Source organism: Varanus komodoensis, unplaced genomic scaffold (assembly GCF_004798865.1).
Source record: "Varanus komodoensis strain SLA01 unplaced genomic scaffold, ASM479886v1 scaffold3, whole genome shotgun sequence".
Lineage (NCBI taxonomy): Eukaryota > Metazoa > Chordata > Lepidosauria > Squamata > Varanidae > Varanus > Varanus komodoensis.
The window spans coordinates 60,513,443-60,531,473 of NW_025335761.1; the positions used below are offsets into that span (position 1 = coordinate 60,513,443).

General features: G+C 43.7%; 1 protein-coding gene across 1 annotated transcript in view; it reads right to left on the reverse strand.

The window, feature by feature from the left end:
- Positions 1-8,316: 8,316 nt before the first annotated feature.
- Positions 8,317-18,031, reverse strand: part of LRRC9 (leucine rich repeat containing 9) — a 68,683-nt gene continuing 58,968 nt past the window's right edge. Inside the window, exons 29-30 of the mRNA XM_044436253.1 lie at positions 10,182-10,365; positions 8,317-8,342 (exon numbers count right to left, since the gene is read on the reverse strand). Coding sequence (XP_044292188.1) covers positions 8,317-8,342; positions 10,182-10,365 — 210 coding nt within the window. The remainder of the gene's footprint in view (positions 8,343-10,181; positions 10,366-18,031) is intronic.

The following is an 18,031-nucleotide window of genomic DNA, read 5'->3' on the forward strand; positions in this document are numbered from 1 at the left end:
GCAGCTTTGTGTCATGTTCGAGCGGAAAAGTGTCCAGGATTTTAAATAAGCATACGTAATTTGTAAAAAGCATGTATTAAAAAAATCCCTTGGGTGCATGGCATGGCAATGTTTGGCAGACTCTGCTGACAATTGAGACCAAATATCAAAGTACTGGGAGAGACTTGGGTGGGCTGTAAATGCAGGTTTGGTTTAGACAGCTAGTCTTATCTCGTCCTAGACTGGTGTCACGGACGAATGGACCACTTCCTCGTGTACAAGAGTTGCAACACAATGCAGATCTGCAGGTCTTCTCTATCTATCTCCACGGGTTTCCCTCCAGGCTGGACCTGCGTGCAATACGATTTTAGGTGCATCCCTGTGTCTCAAAGTCAGCTCAGTGGATCTGCCATTTGGACATGAAATTTTGAATCCTTCAGGTGTGTTCTCGGGGCAGCTGAGGAAGCCAGTTCTGCGTTTCAGACTGTAATGTGAGCAATGCATCAGTGGCTCATGAGCTACACTGACTGTCAGTCCGCTTCTGGTCCTAATGCAGAGTGCCGGTATTGACCTGAACATCATCTCAGAGGCCCTTGGTGGCTGGTAAGGAGAGGACATTTTCATTTGTGGCTGGTTCCCCAGTTGTGGAATGAGCTCTCCAGAGAGGAGGCTTTTGTGGTGCTTTTGCTGCTGGGTGAAGGGTTCCGTATTTTCCCACACTTTTAGGTCTTTAATTATTACTTTAAAAAGGGTGTTTTGAGATCATTGCACTGTTGCTGGCATCTACCTTAGTTACTGCATTGGTTTTATTCTCAAATGGTTCTCTGTTTTATTATGTTATTTTGTTAGTATATTTTATGGCTTGAAGCTTTGCCTTGTAAATCACAGAGAGAGCTATACCTAATAGGCAGTATAGAAATACAGAAGGTGCCAAAAATGTATACACATTTTACGAAAGGAAAAACACTGTATTAAAAACTGTTGCATGGTGATGCTATTATTCATTTGATTAACACCATCTTTTGAGCAAACGTCATACTACACATTGCCACCATAATTCAATTCAACTTCAAAAAGTAATACATAGATAACATCTCTTAAAATGTGTATACATTTTTGGCTGTGCACCCTCCCCCATATAACTCTTGTACATTTTCTTTAGCTTTTTGAAAGTGGTTGTTTTATGCTGTGCTTATTACTTAATGCTGAATTATTGTATTATTGTATTATTATATTACTATTTTAACCTTTGTAAGCCACCCTGAGGTGTGTTTCGCAATGGACGGGATAAACATGTTTTAAATAAATAAAAAATAAAGACATAAATAACAAATGTGTCTGATTCCTCAAGAGCTTCGTTATTACCAACTCAATGAGCCAATCTCCTAACTATGCCTTTGCTTAAACTCAAGTTTGCCCTTTGGAGATTTTACTCACATTATTAGGTACTTTTAGAAAAAAGTAACCCAGACAAATGCTCTTAAATCTTAAATCGGCACACTTTTAAAATGGAATCCGGGACAGATCAGAATGCAAGCTTTTAATTTTGCTAAAAATCTTATTGCCTTCCACGAACTCTCTATGCCATCTGCCACCAAACCTGGCACTGAAAACAACTCCTGTCAACTCCAGTTCGTTTTTTTTAAGAGTAGACAGTCTGCGTGCCTAAATCCTACTGAGGAACGTTCAAGGAAGTAACGGCCCTTTCTGCAATTGGAATGTTGAGACAGGTGCATGAAAATATTTTTGGAGGGACGCTTAGGCTGACTGTGCATTTATTATCATTCCAAGAACAAACATTCAACAAGGTTGTTTCTGCAGTACCATAGGACTCAGAGACAATCAGCCAGACATGCTGGCTAGGGATGATGTGAGTTGTACTTTAGCACATCAGATAACTAGCAGGTTGAAGAAAGAGGGTCTGGTAACATCCCATTTGAACTGCAGTACATTTTACTGGTTCCTGCAAAGAACATATTCCTCTTCCTCCTCTCCATTTCATCCCCGCAAGAGCACTGTGAGGTCAGTTAGGCCGAGAGTCAAGGGCTGCCCCAAAGTCACTTAAGTGAGCTGCGCAGCTAAATGAGAATTTTAACCTGGATCTCCCAAGTCCCAGTTTAGTTGCTTTAATTGCTGCACCTCACTGCGCTTTCAAAGTGCTGAAGACTTTTCAGAAACGGTGGTTCGTGTGTAATATCAAGAGAAGGGTACTAACTGGGACCAGGTAGTGGGAACATCTCTTAATGGTCTTAAAAGAACTGCACTGGATCGTTTCCAAGTGCAGTTCAAAGTGCTCATATTGATTGGCTCTAAATGGCCTAGGACCTCAGGGACAGAAGCTTGCTCCTGCTCAAGATCTTCCCCCAGGGCTGTTCTCCAGGTTGCTTTGCTATCTGGGTTCAGGAGGCTGGTGACTGCAGAGAAGGCCTTCCCATGGGCAAGGAGGCAGCCCCAGGTACGTGATCTGGGCTATCGAGAAAAGGCAGCAAATCGTTATCACTGGGTATTTTTCTGCCAGTGAAATGGAGACACATGTGGGGTTGTTTGCCTCAGGTACCAAAACAACCCGAGTCGCTCAGCTTTGGGTACTGTGCTCTTTGCCTTGCATGGAGTGGGGATGGTGGCACTTTCTATGCTGCCTCAGATAGCAAAATGCTTTTGGGCCAGCCCTGCCCAGGAAGATTTATCTTCCATTTAAAGGTGGCAGCAAGTGACACCTTCAACTTCCCTAGAACTTCTAACTACTATTTTACCTCTATCTGATGCTACATGTATGTGGGTGTATGCATATTGAGTTAAGAATTTTAACCATTTGTGGTTTGTTAAGTCTACATGATTTTAAGCTACTCTGAAAACACTGCTGGACTGAAGAACAGGTACTGTTACACGATGAATACATATAAATGGTAGGAAAAAAAATGGTAGAGGGAAGACATGAAAGTCTTGCTAGTCCTCAGAAGTCTCACTATTGCCTTATTGTTTGAGCAGTTGTTTTCCAAACACAGATTCTTATTTAGAGCATTTGTTTTGTCTTTTAGCTGTACAAAGACTCATGTGCCTTCATTAAATCTTTACAAAACATCTATTTTAAGTGCTTTGTGGGTTAAGAGGCCTGAACTTTTAAATGTTTGGAATAACAGACTGAGGCATGATCATAATAGCTGGGGGATTTTTAAAAACACATTTTAGTTTTGCACTGCTTGTTAACACAAAATAGCAGCTCTCCTCAGTCCACTTGCTCAGCTGCAGCGACCATTGATCTGGGTAGGACTTTATCTGAATTAGAATTATTTTTGAGTAAACAAGACTGTCTGGTTTCATGTATGTTTATCTGAAAAATTAATTTGGCCAGCAGCACTGTAAAGCTGAAACATCTTGAAATGGATTACTTAAGTTTGATGTTTGACAAGTTTCATCAGAGAAGGAAAACAAGGAAATATATTTCATTCCATGGTAGGGAATCCTTCAAAATAATTAACACTAAATTAACCTTGATCTTTGCAAGCTGAAACATCCCAGCTCTAGTGTTACTCAGATTTCTTCCTTAAAAAAAGGAAAGAAACTGTGAAATACTTTCCAGGCCCAACTAACCAGTATTTGATGGGATGTAAGAAAGTGGATGTTTTCCTTTAAGAATTCTCCCATTAATGGAAGGAAAAGAGCAGCAAGATCAACAAGAAAAGTAGCTAAGTACATGGAGGTCATTTGAAAGCTATGAGTTCTATAGCAACAGTACAAGAAAAACCTGTCAGCTTCCATCCCATTAAACAAGCTATGAGCCATGTGTTAGTCCCAACGTGATTACAGGGAAATCTCTACCCAGTGACAGCTTCGCTATCAATTATTCAATTTCTTTTATGCAAATAATGTTTCAAGGAAGCAACTGGCTTCCATAATAGGAGGAAAATAACATCCATTTAGAAGAATTAAATGCCAGGTGAAACATGCAACATTTTTATAGACAAAAGCTTCTGGAAACCGTACAGAATCGGCATCTTTGGAACATCTGCGCTGGCACACAGATGTCTGCATAAAAGTTTGTGCTTCTGTCATTTCATTTCCCCCTAATTATATTTAAAACAAAGGATGGGTATAAACGCCCCTTCTAGCTGGTGGACTGTTTGAACAGACTTCCTTCTAGGTCTTGTGCATTAGCAGCTTTGGGAATAGTCATTTCTCCCATATTTCAGGAAATGGTCAAACCTGCCAACAGTGCCCAGGTGGATGCTTGGCTGTTCATGTATGTGCAAGGCATGTATCTTATCGAGCAAATCATTGACCCAGCTCTCATGTAATAGGAGAAAATTGAGAGTTAACTAACCCACCATTTGCTGTAGTACCAGTTGTGTGTATTCTGTACCCTTTTCGAAAATTCTACCCGATTGGGCCAGTTGGGGGTTGCTCTGTGATGTCCAAATCAAAATACGATGGGTTAATGCTGGCTTACGCAACCCACAGTTACCTAAAGTTATTCATCATAGAGTAGGCACTAGAACCTGGATCTCCAGAGTCCCAGTCAGTGCTCCAAACACCACACTGCATTTCATTGGCTCTAAAAAAGAAGCTGTATGAACATTTCCTGGTTTCATAATGCTAAAAACCAGTGCCATCTAATTAAGCAAAATGAAGCAGCTAATGAGACAAAACAGTGAGAAATTCAGGACAAACAAAGAAAGCCTTTCTTCACGAACTACATAATTTACCTAGGGAATTCACTACCAAAAATGTTCTGATGGCAAACTTGAGCTGCTTTAGACAAGTTTGTGGAGGATGAGATTGTCAATAACTACTAGGAAGGATGGCTATATACTACAGCTAGTATTGCAGCATAAAAGCTACACTGGATTAGATCAAGATTCAGTCTAGCACCCAGAGCTGCATAATAGAATCATAACAAAATATGTAAAACAGTGTGAACCCATTGACACAAATTTAGATTTAGACTGCATTTGCGCAAAAGACCAACTTGCACGAATCATCAAGCTACCTCCAAGCGGAATGCCCATGAGCTGTTGGGAGCACACCTGGTCAAAAATACCATGATCTCCCTGCCCCTGTGTAACATCCATCTCACTGCAGTCAGTAGAGGCTCAGTCCATCAGTGGCCATAAAACCAGGCTCTCTATGCACACCACCAGCTTCTCCTGGCAGGGCTGGACAGAAAGTAGATCTGCAGTTCTTTTGCCCTCAGCTCCCAGCTTTCCTGACCATTGCCCTCGCGAGCAGTGCCCTCTGGGAGCTTGAAGCTTCTGGAGATCTACCATCTGTTCTCCTCTGCTCTGCCACACGGACAGCCACATACATTCAACACGTCACCTGCCAGTTCCTTTTGCTCCAACTTGGCTGCCATTTGCAAGGGCAATCCTGCATGGTCCCAGATCCCCCATGCTTGTGGGTAACTACAGAGGCATCCTCTCTTCAGCTCCCCTCATCCAGAGGTACTTATTTTTCCTTTTGTGAACACCAGAGGGTTGTGATGCGGTAGGTGGCAGTGCATTTAGGTATGTTAGATTTATATGCCGGAGCATCTATCCCTATTTTCTGTTCTCAGATTGTATTCCTTTGATTCAAGATCCCATCGGGTTATTTAATACTTCTTACTGGACAGTCCTCTGTGTGATTTTCAGTTTCTCACTATGACTTGTAATTGGAATGGATAGCAATTTTCTTTTATTCCTTGCAGTCATGGTTTCTCAAAGGAATGACAACAATCAGAATGAAATGAAGTAAACTAAAATAAATCATTTATTTTATAATCATGTATGTAGGCAGAACAGTTAGATCCTGTGGTCATTGATTTCTTTCAGTTTAGTATTTTTTCACTTATATTCCTCTTTTCTATATATTGTAATACATAACCTCACTCCCCCCACGCTAATTATAGAGCAGGGTCGGCAGCATAAGGCAATACTGAGAGGGGAAGAATATTGACACTAGGGAATCCTTCTGTCAGTAGGAATATCGTAATAAATCTGCGGTAAACTTACACTTCTGTGGAGACAGACTGGGCTGAAACTCAAACTAACCTTGTGGAGCATTGCTGCGTGTTTCTTTTCCTATATATGGTTTCCAGAGGGGTACACATTAGTCTTTTACAACAAGAACAGCCAAGTGTCTTGTGCCGTCTTAAACCCTAACAAGTGTATTATGGTACAACTTCAACAAGTGCTGGAAGTTGTCCTGAGTTGGGCAGGAAAGCAGACAGCAACGTCAGGGGAACACGGACTGCAGGAAGGACATGCCGATGGCACCATTCCTTCCCCGCAACTCTCTTATTCGTAACATGCAGCTCAGGGTAACACTCCATGCACCCAAGGAAATGAACGTGGAAGTTTATGCCATGATCAATTTGTTAATTGTTAAGGTGCAAACAGACTCTGTCCTCATCTACATAAATTTCAAAGAAGCCCTGGCAAATGAAAGGCGGGTAAACAGGGCAATTATCTGTTCAAACTTGCTTTCCACAAGCTGTTCTGTTCTGTGGGAGAAAAGATGGCGAGGACTAGCATCTTTCCCCCACCTAGGTGGGAAAACAGCTTGGGGAGCGGGCAGTTTTTGAGCAGACAAAGGCATCCTTCCTGTTCTCAGCTGAATCCTCCAAGGATGCTTTGCATTAGAAAGACAGACAAAACACTAGAGAAAGGACTGCTGATTGCCACACCTAGTCTGAGCCTAAGAATTATATCCAGTATTGATCCTACATAAAGTAGACCTACTGAAATTACTAAAACGTAAGTTTTGCTAACGTTGGAGACACTCCTAAGAGTGGCACTTGTTTCAGGCTATGTTGCTCAGTTTGGGATTTTTTCTAAAGCCTATTTTGTCAACATCAGAAGCTTCGTTAGTTCATTCATTGTCATCTGTAATTTAAAATATAAATATATAAACATGAAGTTAGGAAACAGATTCTTCTCTGATGTAACTCAAGCTGGCAGGGTGAAAACTGTGCTAAAAAATTAAATCGACATTAAAATCAGTGTCCATTTGCTCTTACGGCCATTTACATGGCATTCATTCAGGAAGTCTTACTGTCCATTTTTTCTGAAAGAAGAGAAAAGGAAGGGGGTCAGATGGGAAGACTAACTCAAAACAGGGCTGCTGTAGGAGTGCCTGAGGCACAGATGTTAAACAAAGGAATTATTTGATACATTTATATCCTAATTTTCTTAGATCAAGAAATGGCAGAAAGAGCAACCTCTGGCCCATGGTGGGTCCAATCCAGTCCATGGAGGGTTGAGCATCCTTCCCAAAACTCCTCCCCCAGCCAGATTGGCTCTTTTCTGTTTAGAGGTAAGCTGGGAAGTCCCCATCAGGATGCAAGCCAAGAGCAAAGAAGGATCTCAGTTTCACTGAGCTTGCAAGAGTCAACTTTCGTAACTGGCAGCCAAGTCCCCTCCTCTGAGTCCTTTTTCATGGCCAGCGGATTTTCTTTTAAAAGTGGGTGGGATGGGGGCGAGGTGATTAGGATGCAGGATGTCAGAAGTGAGACTCCGCCTCTGATGTCAACCAGCCTGGCAGGTGGGGCTGGGGGGCTGATGCAGTCTCCAGAGCAAGAGCGCCTACCCTCTCCACGGCATATGGGCCCTCAGGTGATCCTCCATGTAGGCCTGAACTTGCTTTGCTTCTGCAAGGGATCTGCACCCACATATCCTGATACTGTGCAGAATTCACAGAAGCATTACTTATCCCGGAGGCCAGTTCGTTGGACCCCTTGCTCAGGGCGACCACAACATCCCTGACAGAGGCCTATCCAGCCTGTTTTAAAAGCTCCAGGGAAAAACAGGCAGGTACTTCCACTGGCTAACATGCTCTCCAGAAGGACTACAGTTCCCAGCAATCCTGACCTTGTCACACAGGCTGGGCTTGATGGGAGTCGGAGGCCAAGGAAGGCTGGTCTCGCAACTCTCATCATTTCCATATGCTCCAAGGACCTGGGCACGACTGCATTCCCCCGTCATGTTCCCCAGCCACTGGCGCTCAAAGGGATACCAATACTTTATTTTACATTATATTTTATATTGTTAATTTGTTTTACATTTTTAATGTATTATATTTTAATTTATGTAGTGAGCCGCCCCAAGGCTTCGGCGAATGGGGCGGCATAGAAATGTTTTAAATAGATAATAAATAAATAAATAAATACATACATACATACATACATACATACATACATACATACAGCAGCCATGGCCAGTAGTAGCACGAGCCTGAGGTTCTGAGGCTCCTCGGGCAAGATGCCCTCCGCTGGCCCCTCCCTAAGGGAGCCCACCTTCCCACGGCTGCCGGCACAAGCCGCTCCTGCTCCTCCTCACCACCAGAGGCCTGGTCTCCAGGCCGTCACGTCCCCTCCTCATCGCTGGTGTCTGGGCCAGACCAAGAGGCAGGTGAATGAGCAGGCCACAAGGGTGAAGAAGAGGAGCAAGTCCAGGGGGCTGTAGTCAGGGCCTCCCTGGTGGGCTGTGGACCTTAGCAGATGCCCACGCATGCCCACACTTGATGCCAGCCCTGCCGAATAGCCAGGGAGAGCCTCGGCCTCCGTGGAATAACCGCACAGGCCACGCCAAGTCCCTTGAGGGCAAAGCAGGTTAGAAACAACCTAAGAACTGGCAAGGGGCTGAGTCGTTTTTGCCCACCCGAGTCTTCTCCTGTGCTACACCGGGTTCAAGGAGCCACATGCAAAGGTCTCCAAAATGGAATATCCCACAACAAGAAGATATTGCTGTATAAACTCCCACATACCTTCCTCTTCCTCAGTGGAGTAGCAAACCTATGCTGTTCGCGAGGGACCGTTCTGTGATGTCCCGCGGTTTGGAAGGCTGGCGGAGGCGCCTCTGGGCTGCCTGCTGGCGGCTTCCGTGTGGCTGCTCCGCGGGTTGCCTGCCCCCGCTGCTGCATTCTTTGCTTTCTTGCCTGAAAGTCAAACGGTAAAGTCTCCAAACTTGGTGCTTTCAGCAAAAGAAGGCCAGCATATGAAATGCATGTGGCTCTAGACATCTGCACTAATTTGGGGTTTTCACTTATTTTGGCCAACTCAGGAAAATAAAATCGCATTGAGATGAATCTTGTACCTGCATGTCCGATCTCAGGAATACCCCTCCGTGCTTTTGGAAATGTAAGACAGATGTTTCCAGATCCCCCAATGCGTTGCATGTATTTCATATTGGCCAGTCTTGGAAAGGAGCCATTTACTCTCCAAAGCAAAACTCTCTTATGACTCTTCTTAACTAAATTTCTGGCACTTTCTTGGGTTTTGAACTTCCAACCTTTCCATCCTCCTGCTACCACTTTTCATTTGATTTCACTTCCTAGACCCGCTAAGCATGTGCGTTACTTTCCCCTTGACAAAGTTTAAACAGCATCAGAAAACATAGAGCTTTTTCTGAGTTTGCTGCCTCAGGCCTGTTTCCCCTCTTCTTTGGTACCCCTTCCTTTTTCTTATGGTTCTCCGTTTTACTTCATAAGTTTGCAGGATGTTATTTTAAAAACATAATTACCATGCAGTGCTGAATTCTTGATGGTGATAAATAAGATTAATATAACCACGACTACTCTAAAGGTACCCCAAAGTGCCATAGAGGCAAGTCCTCAATGGAATACAAATGACACTTCACAAGCCACACGAGGTCTTTGTACTTCGCAAAAAAGAGACAGACAGGTCCCCGAGGGCATGGAACGGGCTTCCACAAGAGGTGGTTGAAGCCCCAAAGGGGAGGGTGTTTAAGGATAGGCTAGACATGCACATGGTGGGCATGTCATGAGCGGAGCCGGCTGGAGCAGGGGGTCAGACTAGATGGCCCGGGAGGCCCCTTCCCACTCTATGTTTCTAATAGATGGGCACAGCTTTTATTGGGTTCAATGAGGTAGGCTTGGAGTGGGAGAATGCTGCCTACAAGATGACTTGCATTGACTTTTCCACTCTCCAGGTACTTTATTGGGAGCTGCTTAGCCAAAAGCTGCTTTGTAAGGGACCACTCAGACCTCCATCCGGAGGGACAAGGTCGGAGGAAGTGCTTGAATCAGGTCACCGTCCATCGTCTGAGACCATGTGGTCCTGATGGGTGTCCCCACTGCACAGTCTGAGGCTATCCAACAGCATCACAATGGGTCACCTGCATCCATGGGAAATGACCCACAGCAGGGCACACCCTTCTGGTATTCAGTTAGGTTGAGAGAAAGAGCACAGTGGCCAATTGAACACTCACTTTTGTTAGCTTCACTTCCGATCAGCTCATCCGTGGAATGAGGAAAGAAAGAGTCAGCCCCGTAGAAATGATTCACACCACCAATCAAGTTCACGTTGGCCATCCTCATGGCGCATGATTTCAGTAAAGTAGGCTGCAGTCCAGGGAATCCGGAATCTATTGGAGAGTTAGCAGGAGGAAAGACCTACATGGTGAGATAAGAGGCAAAGAAGTAAGCTTCATCTCTCATTCTTAAAATTATGAAGACAAAAAGGGTTACTGAGGGATAATTACGTAAGAGTTCAGGCAGACAAGAAGCTAAGTCCATGGTACCCACTGAAGATGGACTCGAGTTCCCCGCTCTTGTACACTGCTAAATCTGTACTATGACTAAGGATGTAAGGAATCTGTTGTCTGGGTGGGAATCTACTCTGGGTTACTTTGCTGTGCCCATGAGTGCGTGGTTCCTGGCAAGCGTGTCCAGCATCTACACAACCAGTGCGCAAGTGGATCCCTCTTCTGCACCAGCCTTCATTTGTGCAGCTGCATGTGATGTGGGGGAAAATTGGCAGTGGCACTACTCTCATTCCATGAGTGTTCATGGACTTCGTTTCAGCTCGGTTTACTTTTGAAGAGCAGGCCAAGTGCAAAGGAAGTTTGCAAAGGCCAGAGGGACGGATTCCATGGAGACTCATTTCAGTCATTGTAATAGTCTATGTTTACTGCTCCTCCTCGCTCTAGAGCAATAGCCAGTGTCAGAAGAACATAAGGAAAGCCCTGCCGGATTGGGCCCAAGGTCCATCTCATCCGGCATTCTATTCACACAGTGGCAAACCAGCAGCTGCCCACAGGACCTCTCATGCCTAAAGCTTCCTGCCCAGGTTTCCCTGAAAGTGGTACATGCAGGCATACAGCTTCCAATACCAGAAGCAGCACACAGCCATCGAGACAAGTGTCCTGTAAATGGCAAAAGTTGTGGGAAAGAAATATCAAGGTAATCTTAGCAACCTCATATAAAGAAAATCTTTATAAAATGTTTTATAGATGGTACTTATCGCCAAATAGATTAGCAAAGATGTTTCCAAATATGTGAAATGGATGTTGGAAATGCAAACATAAACCAGGTACTTTTTATCATATGTGGTGGACTTGTGATAAGGCAAAAAAATATTGGGCTGAAGTACATAAATGGCTTGAGGAAATGTTACAAAAATCTTTAATATTTAAATCTGAATTCTTCTTACTAGGCATTGTGTCTGATGATGTTGATAAACAAGCAATGTATTTGATTCTACATGTAATTACTGCGGCAAGGATTGTATTTGCCCAACATTGGAGGAGTGAAGAACCACCCACTGATGAACTGATTTTAAAAAAGATTCTGGACTGTGCTGAAATGGACAGGCTGACTTTGTCTCTGAAGGGGAAAGAGGTTACATACTTCTATCAAACTTTGAACTTTTTTATTATTGGCTAGAGAAACGGGACTATGCGTAGATTTGAATAGGTCTATGGATTGCTATTAAAAAAAAAAAAAGGGGGCTAACCCAGCAGGTCTGATGTCTCTGATGATTGATGTTTTTTTTAGTGTCTTTAGTTTGTAGAAAATAATAATAAAATTTACTTAAAAAAAAAAAAGACAAGTGTCCCGTGATAGCCTTCTCCTCCACGAATTTGTCCAACCCCCCTTTAAAACCATCCAAATGGGTGACCATCACTACTTCCTGTGGCAGTGAATTCCACAGCTGAACTATGTGCTCTGTGAAGAAGCACTGTTCCGGTCCTGAATCTCCCACCAACCAGCTCCATGGCACGACTCCGGGTTCTATTATGGGACAGGGAGAAAAACACACCCCTCTCCACTTTCTCCACACCATGTGTAAACCCCTCTGCCTGCCTTTTTTCCACCCAGCTCAGCTGTTTTTGCTGTTCCTCATGAGGGAGCTGCCCCAACCCTTTTATTTCATCCTTTTACTTGCCTTTCTGTGCATTTTTCCAACTCAATAATGGCCCTTTTCAGGAGCAGCAACCATTGCTGGACACAACCTCCTGAGTGTGGTTGCAGCAAAGATTTGTATAAAGGCTGTATGATATTCAGTGTTACTTCCATTTCCCTTCTCGATTGTGCCTAGTAAGGCGTTCATTTGTTTTATAGTAGCTGCACACGGGACTGCCATTTTCTTTGAAGCTGCCCACTACAACCCCAGGATCCCTTTCTTGATCAGGCACTGCCAGCCCAGAGCCTATCAGCCCTTACTTGAAGTTGGGGTTTTTTGCCCTAATGCGCATTTCTTTACACTCGCTTCACTGTAACACATTTGCTGTTTTGACCCCGTTCTCCCAGCTTGGAGAGATCCTTTTGGAGCTCCTCGCAATCCCTTTTCGTTTTAAGCACTCTGAATAGCTTGGTGTCATCAGCAAACGTGGCCACTTCACTGCTCACCCCTAATAATTTCAGATCACTTAATCGATAGGTTGAAAAGCACTGGTCACAGTGCAGAACCCTGTGGAACCCCAGTGTTCACCTCTCTCCAATGGGAAACATTATCTCCTATTTCTACTCTCTGGTCTTTAACAAGTTACAGCTCCGTAAGATAACCTCCTGTTCATTCTGCAACTACTAAGTTTTTTCCCGAAGGTCAGAAAACTTTGAACTCTGATAGGTTAGTGCAACAGGACTTACCTTTATGGAAGCCACCTTGATTCTTTTTCAGCAGGGCTTGTCCATCCATATGCTTACTGATTCTATCTTTAATAACACTGTCAACCAATTTATTCATAACTGGCATTTAGCTAGTTGGCCTGTAATTTCCTGGATTCTGCCTCCTGTCTTCAGATCCCATTTAAAAAATTGGCATTACATTGGCCTTTCTCCAGTCCACTGCTACAGAGACTGATCTTAGGGACAGGTTGCCCATTATCCAAAAAGGACAGTAATTCATGTTTGAGCTCCTTGGGATGGACACCACCTGGGCCGGTTGGTTTATTAACTTTCCGTTGGTCAATAAGGCTGCGATTTTCATTCAACCATTTTCTGGCTTTATCACCACTGCCTCCCTTAATTCCTCAGAATCCTCCCTGAATACACATGTTCAGGAACAGATACCTGCCCTGTATCCTCTGCTGTGAAGACAGATAAAAGAATTCACTGAGCTTATCAACCATCTCCATACCCTTGTTTAGTAATCTTCTGATTCCATTATCATTCGTTGGCTCAGCTGCTTCTCTAGCTGGTTTCTTTCTTCTGATATAAATACATCTTTATTGCTGGCCTTGATGTTGTCAGCAGTAAGCTCCCTCCCCTTCCAACCCATCTGTTTTAGCCTGCATGCATCTCCCTTGTGCAAGCTTGTGCTTCTTTTTGTTTTCCTAATTTGGGCCAGACTTCCATTTTCTTATAACAGCTTCCTTGCTTCTCAACTCCTGTCGGCTTTCCACCAGGTCTTAGCTGGAAAGCTGCTCTGTCAGCTTTTTAATATAGGGTGCTAACAGACTGGTCCCATTTTGGTTCAAGTGGAGCCTATCCTTCTTGTGCAGGCCTGGCATGTCTCAAAATGTTTCCTGGTGCCTAACAGATCCAAACTCCTCCTCCCTACATGGCCATCTGGGTCATGCGGTGGGACTCCACAGCTATGCTTGTCTAACCACACCTTGGTGATTCTGGATTTCAACCCGGGAACCTAAATTTGGCTTCCAGGACCTCACAGTTACATTTCCTGATGTCGGTGGCAGCAGTATGCATGATGACGACAGACTCCACCTTAGCACTGTTTGCCAGAGTATCGAGATGGTGTGCCACTCTGTTCACACCAGACTGGCAATTTGCCATGCAGTCCAGTAACTGCAGTCCAGTAGTTGCAGTCCAGTAAATGCAAACCCGTGCAGGTTACACACCTATTTATGTGTCTAATGACTGACCTACCACCACAAGCCTCCCATCCCCTAGAAACACATCCTCCTGGTTACCTGAAGGAGCACTTACATCCATATATGCCCTCCCGCCCCTTGAGATCGGCAGCAGAGGCCCTGCTCCGGGAGCCCTCTGTGAAAGACATCAGGAGGCAAAGTACCCGGAGGAGGGCTTTCTCTGCGGTGGCGCCCAATCTATGGAATGTGCTCCCCAGAGAGGTCCGCCTGGCGCCATCGCTATTTGTTTTTCGGCACCAGGTGAAGACCTTTTTATTTAAGCGGCATTTTAACTGTTAATATTATTGGATTTTATCTGGCCAGGGCGGCTTATTTTATATTGGTATTTTTGTATTTTTAACCTAATGTTTAAATTTTTTAATATAATAATTATTTTTAACTTATTGTTGTAAGCCGCCCCGAGGCTTCGGTGAATGGGGCGGCATAAAAATGTTTTAATAAATAAAAATAATAATAAATAAATACTTGGAAGAGGTCCCTTCTAAGGCAACATTTCCTCTTCCTCAGAATGACATGCTCCTTCCCAGAGACCCCATTTTCCATGACAGCAGAGGAGCAGTCACCCAGGAATTGGGACCCTGCAATCTGGTCCTCGAGGATCTTGTCAGCCACCCTCTCTCTGCTTCTCTAGGTCAGCAGCCTTGACTACATAGGAACAAACATCTTCCTTGAGATCCAGGAACTCAAAACATCAAGCACACATGTATGACTTCTGTCCACCTGGCAGATGGTCATGTGTGTGGCACGCAGTGTAATGCATTGGACAGCCATGCACAGACCGGGCTCCATTCTACCTTTGTAACTGGGCTTAACTGGTTGCCTGGAAAACATGGTTTTTTTCGGGGGGGGGGCACTACTGGGAGAAGGTGGAGGATTTACTTTTAGTTATTAATTTACAGTTTATGCTTAGTGACAATGAGTAGGGAGGACACAGCTCCCTGCCCTGGGCTCTTTGCCCCACTGCTAAACTTGCACAGGCACCAAACTCGCTCATGTGCTGGCACTTCATCACTGGGGCTGAGATGCTTTGCCACGGGGGCTCCTTAAATACTTCACAGTATTTCAGCCCTGTGTTTCCTGCTCTGTCTTCAACAGTGGAGAGCAAAGTGGTCCTTATTCTTCTTCCTGATACATTTTTAAACACTCTTTGAAATTTGGACTTTGTCTGCAAAGAAGGGTCTGCCCCTACTCAATAGAATCGTGGCCGGAAGAACAATGGAAACACAACAGGCCATGTGGTATTGGTGGAAAGAACCTAGTCCCTGAACCCAGTTTGCAACCAGCCCTGACTCGAACTCCAATATAGCGCTTGGACGGGACGTGAACTTCTCTTCACCACAGTATCCTATAAGCGAGGCAAACAGCACACAGAATGACGCACAAGATCGGTATTCTCCCACGCGATGCCTTCATGTCGGTCCCTTTTGCCAGCCTCCCCTTGCTTCTCCAAGGGATGTCATGAACTGAACTCATCTCATAAAAGTGTAACATGGGCACAAGCCAAACATTTAGGAAATGGATATGGCGGTAAATTGGACACCAAGGGAAGATGGCCATCTGGACCGAGTATCTTCCAGAATGGAAGAAATGATAGTCCCAGTTTTGGAGAAACCATCAACAAAGGGAATGATCTATACATGATTTCTTTATTATGGTGTTTTTACTACTTCAGAGGCCGGTTTTTGTCTGTAGTTCCAAAATGTCTCTGGACCACCTCTGGTAGCTTTGGTAGAAAATAAGGTGCTAATTAAGTCACATTCTTGTATGTGAAATTTCTCATGACGTTTAACACCAGAAGCTCTTTTATTTTTTAAAGTGATGTTATAAGATTTCACTTCTCAACTTTCTAACAAGCACTTAGGGAAGAACAGCTTGGATGTCACGGAGAAAACCGAGAAATCGTTTGTTGTTCCACTTCAGTGGCCTAATGAGATAATGCTTCAGTTCTGTTCCCGCTAACACAGTAGAACATCTTCACTGAAGCTTTCTGAAAAACAGGAGATCTCTCTAAAGAGTGGGGGGCCTTCGCGCTCTTTTCGCAGCTGCACTAATATTACCATGTTTTTTTTATTTTTAAGTGATGTCCAATGTACAAAAGCACAGGTCAGTTTGGAAATAAAGCATTTACAACGTGCAGCAATTCAATCCACAAGCACTTAGATGTCTTGTATACAAAGCACTGCATCTCCAAGTGGCAAAAACACACTCGCTTTGTGCAGTGCACCACCGAGCGGCTGATGCTGTACAGACGCATGGCTGCCTCAGCCGGGTTTACACATGACAGGGACTCTGTCATGTTTTCATGAGATCGGGGCCTGAGACATCATAAATGGTTGCATTCACATGCGCTGCTAGGGCACAGCTTATGTAAACTGTGGTTTGTTGCTTTAGGCATTCATTGTCTAGCAAACGACTAAACAAATTACATTTTCCACCCATTTCTTGATTGTCTCTCTCCTGCTCATTTTTCTAGCCCATAGTGCATTTTTTAGTCTGTTCTTGCCAGGTACATCTGCTTTGGGATGGACAAACAAGGCAGGGATAAGCCATGGTTCTGGGTTCAGATATCATGAGGAGCCATGGATTCAACAAAGTGGCCTTCATAAGTGAACAGCAAACTGTGGCTTCTGTTTGTGGTTTAAAGCTGGATGACATGGTTTGTTGGCAGGCCTAGGTTTGGAGACAGCAGCAAACCAAACTTATTATCATACACCAAGGACGAGTGTTACATGCAAGCCAGGCCACTGAACAGGTTCTGACATAAGCTAAAGACTGGGAGTGGAGTTTAACCTGAGAGAGAATTCCAGATCTAAGAAAGCTGTTGATATGCAAAATACATCTTTCATACATATGGTACAGGCCAAATTACATACACGTGTCGTGTATGTGGAAGGGCTTTTTACCTGACCACCTTGACCACCGGAGATTCTGTTTGGCCTTATTTGGCCATTAGGCATTGCAAGCTGAATTTGACAGCTGGCACTAAATCCTAAGATTGTGCAGAATCATGTAAACTATAATTAGATCACAGTTAACCAAAAAAATTTATCTTTTTTTCTTGGTGCCTTGCTTTTTAGACCTGTTCTTGGGGTTCTCTGGGACACTGATTCAGAAAATTGCATTGGCTAGACTGCATCAGCTCTAGTTTCTTAGCTATGGCAGAATTTATATAATTTTTAAGTCAGTTTTTAAAAAGATCTTGCTGATCAACTTGTTCTTCTGTTACCTAGTTTGTGTTTCGGCACACAAGTTAGCAGATATAATGAAAGTGTTTATGTACTTCCATAATTTTAGATCAGAAACATTGGTTTCTAAAGGGTAATTTATTAACAGATCAGACAGCTCATAAATGACCCACTTTTCACAGAATAATGAATGAAATCGAATCTTGTGCCTGGTCTTCATTTGTTCTTTTTGTGAAAAACTTCCTTGGCGACAAGAAGGCAGACAACTACACTCAATTAGTAGAGAAGATGCTCTTTCATTTCAACAGACCTGGCTGTAAAATGAGTGTTAAAATCCATTATCTGCATAGTCACTTAGATTGCTTTCCAGAGACCCTTGGTGACTTACGCAAAGCGCAAGTTGAAAGATTGCACCAAGGTATAATGGAAGGCAGAAACCAAGAAGGAAGGAATGTGCACATGATGGCAGGTTACTGTTGCAACATTATACGGGATGGTCCCAACAGATCCCACTCTCAGAAATCTTACAAAAGGAGCTTCTTCTGTGTCGAACGATTGGAATGTTTGTATCATCAATCTGTGCTTTTGGTTTGAAATAAGCAGATTTAGTGTGTTTCACTTTCCTTTTAATTTTTAATGTGTTTCTTCCATGCTATAAGGAGATTTAATAAAACACTGCGTTCAAATATCCTGATTTTTGATGGGCACCCAGAGTGAAGAGTGGCATATGGCATTTATGCTGCTTCTCAAAAACTGGAG